The 8,779-nt window shown below is 40.6% G+C and overlaps 2 protein-coding genes across 3 annotated transcripts in view; one reads left to right on the top strand and one right to left on the bottom strand.

The window, feature by feature from the left end:
- Nucleotides 1–8,779, top strand: part of LOC119411943 (serine/threonine-protein phosphatase 6 regulatory ankyrin repeat subunit C-like) — a 1,101,338-nt gene that overhangs the window by 140,465 nt on the left and 952,094 nt on the right. The window lies entirely within an intron of this gene.
- foxp4 (forkhead box P4) overlaps nucleotides 1–8,779 on the bottom strand; it is a 104,619-nt gene that overhangs the window by 65,339 nt on the left and 30,501 nt on the right. For both annotated transcript variants that reach the window (XM_037678918.1, XM_037678919.1), the window contains exon 2: nucleotides 6,434–6,613. In XM_037678918.1, the coding sequence (XP_037534846.1) occupies nucleotides 6,434–6,604 (171 nt within the window). In that variant the 5' untranslated portion in view covers nucleotides 6,605–6,613. The remainder of the gene's footprint in view (nucleotides 1–6,433; nucleotides 6,614–8,779) is intronic.

Genomic DNA, 8,779 nt, shown 5'->3' with positions numbered 1-8,779 from the left:
TCCATCCATCCATCCATCCATCCATCCATCCATCCATCCATCCATCCATCCATCCATCCATCCATCCATCCATCCATCCATCCATCCATCCATCCATCCATCCATCCATCCATCCATCCAGCTATCTAGCTATCTATCTATCTATTTAGCTATCTAAAGGAAACATAGAAGACACAGAGGGGCCAGTTTCAGGGGTCTGATGGCCGAAGATGGCTTTGATTCCTTTCGGGTTCCCAAGGGCCCCGAGGAAAAGACAGCCCTGTGTTCTGACAACACGGCGCTGTCAGGAGTTCCTGTGTATCTGTTGTGTGCGGGAGTGTCTGTGAGTCTTTTCTGCTCCGCTGCGCTCCGGCATGGTGTTTAAGCACAAACAGTAGTCTGCACTGCACCTTCAGGTGAGGGACTCAAGCATGGAGGAGAGAGGAATATGAGAAGGAGGAGGTATAGCCAAGACACTGAGGTGGGGACTTGAGTAAAAAAAAAAAAAAAAGTTTTTATGTCCTACCAGCTCTTCTCCAGCAAAATACGTAATTTAGGCTGAGCGTTTGAAGCAGTTAAGGCTGAAAAGCACACTAACACTAATATTTTACAAAGGAGACATTTTCTGCTAAGTTTGCACCTCTCATCCACCCACACAGGGTGTGGAGGTTTGAGACAGCAGTTTTGAGAAATAAAGTTGCTTTCCTGTTACATTTTGCATTCCTGGTAACAATAACTAAACCTGTTTGGGTTTGTTCTCACTTTGTTGCAATTACATTTTATACCGGTGCTAAAAATGTTAATTATTGCCCGCCACCATAAAAGAGAAGTGATATTGCAACTGCCTGTATCTGTGTGTTTGTTTGTTTACCTAGACTGGACTATTGCAGTGGTTTCTTATCTGGGTGTCCAACAACTTCTTTAAAACGTCTTCAGTTGATCCAAAATGCTGCTTCCAGAGTCTTAACTGGAGTTAGTGGGAGAGATCATATCTCTCCAGTTTCAGCTTCTCTCCATTACCTCCCTGTCAAATCCAGAAAAGTTTACTTCTAACCTACAAAGCCCTCAACAACCTAGCTCCATCTTATATTAGAGATCTTATTGTCCCATATTTTCCTAACAAAGCACTTCGCTCTCAGACTGCAGGCTTACTTGCAGTTCCTAGAGTTTCCAAGAGCAGAATGGGATGAAGATCTTGCAGTTATCAGGCTCCTCTCTTGTGGAACCAACTTCCAGTTTCTGTCCATGAGACTGACACAATGTCCAGTTTAAGACTGGGCTTAAGACTTTCCTTTTTGATAAATCCTATAGTTAGGGTTGGCTTGTTATGATGCCGTAGGTTTAGCCTACTAGAGGAAAAATTGACCTAATTTCTTAAAATGAAGGGTTACAAGTGAATAGTTTTCATTTGAAACTATTTTTAAACTTAAAATGTGATTCTCAATCTGCCATTGTGTATCTGTTCCTCTCAAACACAGCCGGTCGAAGCAAATGGTTGCTTGTCCTGAGGCTGATTCTTTATGCTATAGTGCTTAGTGTATATTTAGTTGATGTTTTTCTTAGTTCATATCTTAGATGTTATCATTGTTTTTCTTTTACATTTTATTGTTGGATGTAACTGGGACCCTGTGTACATAATTTCGCTCCACCACATGTACCACATGAGGTGCGAATGACAATAATCTCTGACTCTGGTTCTGCTGGAGGTTTCTTCCTCATGAGGGAGTTTTTCCTTTCCACTGTTGCCTTCGTGCTTGCTCAAGTTCTGCGATGAAGTTAAATTCAAAGCAGTCTGCTCCTCAGATAATTAATGTTATTAACTTTCTTTTTATGTATATGAATGTTTCTGTTCAGTGCCCTGAGATGACTTCAGTTATGACTTGGCACTGTATAAATAAACTGAATTGAATTGAATTATTTGTTAACAGAATTTCTCGTGAACATCTGACTGGTTTTAAAAACATTAATCAGTAGATGAATATGCCATTCATTAACCTTTGGAGTCAGCCTGATTCTAAATAGCCACTATGCTGATCAACGTTAGAGAAAACAAAACAGGTATAACTCTGACAACTTTAATAATTTAGAATAAAACTGTGGTTTAGTAGTAGCCACAAGACATTCCCAACACATGCATGCTAAGAGATCACTCAAGAGCGTTGCTTAAAACCTAAACCCGCCTGTTAGTAAAATATCTCATGAGTCACTGAACAGATTTTAATAAAACTCTCAGCATCTGATCCCCTGCTGAACACTTTTGAACTCAATCCTATTTGAGATTGCTGTCACAACTAATCAAACTTTGCAAATACAAAAAAAAGCTCAACTTTTATTCATTTTGAAGATATTAAGATACATTTTGGTGTGTTTGTTGTTGAGAATCATCCCCAATACACGAGTGCTGACAGATTGTGCAAGAATTTTGCTTAAACCTTTGACCTGGGAGACAGTGGGAGATTTGTGTTCCTTTATAAAATGAAATGGTTTACTAGTTGCTGTTTATAGAGGGAAATAATAAATGGTGTCAAACATAACGTTCAATTGTTTTGAGTCTTTTTTTTTTATTATCAAAATTGGGTCTTGTTGGGGTGGTTTGCATAGTACAGTAATGGGCATATGATCAGATTTTTATTTTTTTTTACAAATAAAAAAGTAGTGTATTTAAGGTCTAACACATGCATTAAAACAGCTGCATTTAAGTGTTGGACAGTGTTTAATTTTTTTCTGTAAAATCTGTAAAAACAGAATTTTAGAAGTTATTTTTTTGCAAGGAAAGACAGGAACTAAAATTGATTTTCAAACAGAAATGTGTGAATCATAAAACGCTGAGGTGACTTTTTAATTTTTTTTTCCAAAAATCGTATATTATGCCGCAATCTGTGAGAGTTCATGCCTCCTCAGTCAGGTCCACTGAACTACAGGAAAGTGCAAAGAACTGATTTACAGTACTGTACGTCCAGTTCCGCCTTACAAGAACCTTCATCACTCGCAGAGAGGCAAAACTGAATCTGCTGGACGAAATCTGGAGCGTTTCACCTGTGAAATTATTATTTTCAAGGTTTGATGTTTTTAACTGGCAGAGCTCCTTTATGTTTGCAAGTTATGTGAGATCAGGCAAAAAAATCTGAGGAGAAACCAGCTGCTGCGCCTCTTCGCCACCTGAGTGAAGCTGAACGGTTCACAGCAGTGTTAGACACTGGAAGCCCAGGCATCATTTCTGCTTTTTGAACTGGCTCATCATCTTTTGAAATATGGAAATTAAAATATAATTTAAAACAACAAATCTGTTGTAATAAATAAACATTTTTACTGTATATGATCAAATATGTTTTGCAAGAAAACAGGTACCATATTTTTTGCTGTGTAAGTCACAGGTTTTTTTGCATTAATTAGCATGATTGCGACTTATACAGTGAAATCACGTATTTATGTTTGTTTCTCAGCCACTAGAGGGCCCTCAACTGATATGGCAAGCCAAGTGTCTCATTAATAATAAAAGTGGCTATTAATGAGACACTTAGCTTGCCATATAGGCCACCTTTGTCTTGCTCCGGAACTCCTGGAGTAAACGTCAAATCAGCTGCATTTTGCCGCAGCGCCCAGAAGAAATGCAGCTGATTTGACCGTCAAAGTGCATTTATTAAGGAAAAGTTCAACTGAGACACACCTTTACTATAAAGTCGAGCAAACAAATAATTGTTTTTAGGTGGTTAGCTTGTTAAATTTCGAAGAAATGCACAGCAAGTCGTCCCTCTGCGTGCTCCTGCTTTTGCGTATCAGCTTTTGAAATACAGCTGATTTGAGCGTCAAAGTGCATTTATTAAGGAAAAGTTAGACTGACACACCTTGGCTATAATTTCAACCAAACAATTGTTTTTAAGTGTTAATCTTGTTAAATTCTTGTTAAAGTCCTCTCGTGCACGCTCCTGCAGCCGCCATGTGGCAGCCATTCGACTTTTGGCAGAACACCGGCCCACATTTCCACAGTGTCAGTGGCAAAGCGACATATTTATGTTTTGTTTTTTTCCACTTAATTAGACATGTTTGGACTGATACGACTTATACGGCGGTGCGACGTGTACGGTAGATAAAAATATTTTGTGCTACAACAATAACGGTTAAATCACATCTGGACCAGTTTCTTTATGTGAGAAAAGTTTTGTCTCTCATCCGGAAGACTTCATCAGTCTGCGGCCTGCCAACCAGATCTGTCCCATGGTAGCCTTTGTTATGTTTCAAGCACAGCAATGAAGAAACATTTCTCGCTTAAAGAAATTGGGCAGCTGTGGCTGAGTGGTTAGAGCAGTCGTCCTCCAATGCAAGAGTTGGGGGTTCAAATTCACCAGCATTCACATGCCCAAGTGTCCCTGGGCAAGACACTGAACCCCTCACTGCCTCTGATGTGTGTCCCATCATTGTATGAATGTGATAAAGCACTGATTAGTCTCTTTAGAATGATTTGTTCAATTAGCTTTGTAGAGATCTAGTAGAGTTCTGTATGAATGGGTAAATGAGGACACAGATTGTGTTGTAAAGCACTTTGAGTGTCTTGATTAGATAGAAAGGCGATATATAAGTACAGTCCATTTAAAGAAACTGGTCCAGATGACACAATTTAACCTTTTTTGTTGTTATCTACCTGGATAATTGAGTTTACAAACCTTATTTTTATTATTTTATTTTGTGCTACACTTATTATATTTTGTATTATTTTTATTTTAGGCTCAAATTTAAACAAAAGTTGGATGTATGGCAGTAATGTTAAAAAAAACGTATTTAAAATGAGAAAAAATATAAAAAAGATCCTTGTATTTTATCAGCAGAGTATTGGGGAGACAGAGGCAAATAAAATAAAATAAAAACTCTCTTCATTCCAAAATTTACACTAAAACTTAATGTCAAAAGTCCACGCCCAGTAAGTCTAAAGAACTTGAGCTTTAAAAGGAAAGAGGAACAGGAACAAAGGATGAAAATCAAACAAAAAGTTCTGTTTGTACGTAGATATATCAGTTTTATTCGTGTTGGGATCTGGAGGAAAGGTTGTGTTTGTCTTTCATGGTCAATTATGGATGGAAGGAAAAAGGAAGAGTGAGGGAGAGGAAGAGAAAAAGATGAGGGGAGCTATGTTTGTGGTCGGTACCTTGCTTAAAAAAGGAAATACCAAGTGCACACACACACACACATGTGCGCGCTCGCCTGTGCACACATACACACAGGTGCAAAAACACAGACACGTCCAGAAGAATAAAGACCTGCTTTGTGCGAGCTGAAAGTTTAGTGGTAACGTGTGTGTAAGTGTGCATATGTGTGTGTCCTGAAGGTTGCTGAGGAAGCAGGGTGAGGATGCAGTCAGGAGGAGGAGGAGGAGGAGGAGGCAGGGTGGGACAGTGGTGAAGGGCTTCGAGTGTTCTTCATTCACCTAAAGCTCCATCATTATAATTAGGGAGAATAATTTCAGCAGCAGGGAGGAAAACCCTGATTTTCTTTCCCCTGGATTTCCTGAACCAGAGACTCAGTTAGTGCTGAAGAGCCAGGAACACCCACTGACCCTCCGTGGACACACAAGTACATGAAACGGATCCGCCGATGAGTTATTGATGATCAGCTTCAAATCAATAACAATAAAAAACATGGTCTCGATGCTATTTCTTTAGCAGATTTCCATTATCAGGCTATTTTCTAAGATTATAGACGTATACTAATTTGATCAAGCGTCTTGGTAGATATAAAAAGGTTTTGAAGTGTGTGAAGACTCGGGTGCTTGAAATCAGCAGAGACTTGTTCGTATTTTGAGTGGAACTGGAAAGACGGCGAAGGATTCGATCCAAGATTTTTTTTTTCTGGGAAACTGTTGAAATTCCACTTGACACAATGGGCCAGTGTGGGTGTTTGTGTGAGTCTGGAGTTTGACGCACAGGAGATAAATAAGATAACTACTGACGGTACGAGCTGACGTGTCAAACAAACACAAACTCTTTTTCATGAACTGCTAAAATAAAAAAAACAGACTAAACTAGACTCCCACAAATGTTGCAACAAAAGCTGACAACACTTCAGCATAGGAGTTGTCTTCGGGGTGTACAGGGGTCAATTCCAACTCGTTTTGTTTATTTAAAACTATGTTTCCTCTGGTTTTTGTAATAAATTAGCCTTATGCGTGAATTCTTAAGGCGTCTGAAAAGAATTAGTGAATTAATGGCTAATTAAAGCGCTGACAAGCCAACGTTTCAGAGCTTTTCACTGCTGGCACAAGCAAGTCTGGCCAAACAACAATCTGTAGGTTACATAACAGTCTGCTGAGAACATGCTGTTCTACACAATTTGCTGCACACTGGTTCACCAGTTCACTGGAAGGTGCTACAAAACAGGTTTACCAGTAAACATAAAGCTGCATGCATGCCACAGAAGTACACAAAAGCCCCCAAGCATGCTCATTCAAAAAGGAAACACACACCTGTTGCTGTTGCAGGTGCAATAAGTCGACCGGGCTAATCTCTCCATTGGTGTCTCCGTTGGACCCGCCCTCTCTACCTCCCCCTCCGTCCGATTGGCTGCTTAGGCTGCTGACTCCATTTTGGTTGGACGGCGTAGTTCGAATGGTCTCAGAAGCCGATTCCACCATCATCACTGGCACCTGGGAGGGAGGAGAGTGAACAAAAGTCACCTGAGCAGTCTGAGCACAACGCCTGCTTTTATCTGATTAAGCAAACACGACTAAAGCAAATACAGAGAAAGACGGAGTAGACGTGTACGCATGGGTGCACGAAAAGCAAAACGCTTTAGGCCACGAGGACACAATGAAACACCTAAAGCAGTAAGTTTTTTTGTACTTAGGAGGGCACACGTGGATTGGGATGAGACTGGCAGCAAATCTAAACTGACAAGGCTGTTAATACTCTGCTATACAGTTAAATAACACACATTTCTCCAATAATCAGATATGGCATGTGTGCTCTGTGTGAGAGCCAGGAGCAGGTTGGTCTTTGAGACAGATGTGTTTGATGCACCTTCAGAGGGCCTCCCTAATTAGAGCGTGTTCCTTCCACAAAAACCTGACAAAACGAGCCGTTCCTGGATGTGTTGTTGTTTTTTTTGTTTTTTTGCGAAACAACGCCTCGCAAACACACAGGAGCATTTGCCATCGTTAGGAGCCGAGGCGTGGGAGAGAGGAGACGACGTACGTGCGCACATGAGGCGGATAACACAAAACAAAACAAACCTTCACACAAGCACGCAGACTGTGAACCCCTAATGACGGCCTCAATCTCGTCTTTCTGCCTCATCCAGTTTTAGAAATTAATGCGCACAAGTGCATACTTTTAACAGGGGGGAAGTTCTGCTGCTTTCATTTCAGCAACCCGCAGCTGGTACACAAAACGCCATCGAGGCACTCAGCCTCCTTTCTGAGCGCGACTCGGTGTGTTTTTCAGAGGCGTACAAGCCATGCCTTCTGGGGAAACAATAAAAGCCAATTCATGAGAGAATCTAACTTTTTTCTTCCTCCTCTGAGGCAAGAACAGGTGAACCTGTGTGTGTGTGAATATTTTCTTTTCTCTGACTCTGCCAGCAGGTGAGAGTGTGAGAGATCGCTGGTGGCTTTGTTAATGGAATGCTGCCAGATGCTTGCAGATGGACAGGGACCTGTGTGTGTGTGTGCGTGCATGTGTGTGTGTTAGACACAAGCTTGCGCAGGCAGACAAGCTGCTAGATGGGCTTGTTAAACAGCCTGCTCTTTTAAAATATATATAATTTCTCACTGAATCTGTGCCCTCCAAAGCAGTTGGGTTGTATTTTTGGAGTTTTTAAGATACAAGCCAATTTTCTGCTGTTGTGCCAATAAATGATAAATGGACTGTACTTATATAGCGTCTTCCTATCTTATGAAGATACTCAAATCGCTTTACACTACAATCTGTGTCCTCAGTTACCCATTCATACATTACTCTACTGTATCTATGCAAAGACTAATCAGTAGGGATGCACAATATTATTGGCATGGTATCGGTATCGGCCGATATTAGCCTTAAAGTTCAATATCAGACATCGGTCATTCCATCCAATTAACTCACTGATATAAAAGGCGCTGTTTTTTTTTATGACAACCCAGTGACAAGGATGCCTACAGTGCCAGCACAACGTGATGACATCACACATGCCTATGGCGGAGAGGAAAACTCAAAATGTCGGCCGTGTGGAAGTTGTTTTTTTTCGTTGAGGATGTCAGATTCCAAAGATTTTTGGACTACGTTGAGCCTCACAACATCGTCCCCAGTCAGAGATATTTTTCCAGTGTAACCTTACGTCATTGAGAAGCTAATAGCCGATAGCACTTGGGTGAGTTTTACCACAGGCGTTTGGACGTCGTGTTAGCCCCGTTAGCATGATTAGTCTTACGGCACAATAGACAAAAACTTTGAACTTAAAAAGTCTGTCCTTCATGCACAAGAGTGCAGAGGATCCCACACTGCAGCTAGGAACCTGGAACAAGCCTCCACAAGTGAGACAGCATCGCAGATGACTAATGCTAATAAATAACATTTAATACTTTTCATTTAACATAAGTTAAAGCGCTATGCATATCATATGGCTGTTACTGAATATATGTCACCAGCTCTTACAGCTTTTACACGATTTTTGTAACAAATAAGCCTAAATAAGACAGTTATGTTCTGATGAAGGAAAGTATATAAAGTATCGGTTATCGGCCAAAAACCCAATATCGTGCATCCCTACTAATCAGTGCTTTATCATATTCATACACCTATAGGATACGCATCGGAGACAATAAGGGGTTCAGTGT

Source organism: Nematolebias whitei, chromosome 7, assembly GCF_014905685.2.
Source record: "Nematolebias whitei isolate Nwh7 chromosome 7, NemWhi1, whole genome shotgun sequence".
Taxonomy (NCBI): Eukaryota; Metazoa; Chordata; class Actinopteri; order Cyprinodontiformes; family Rivulidae; genus Nematolebias; species Nematolebias whitei.
This window is presented reverse-complemented; position numbering and strand designations above follow the sequence as displayed.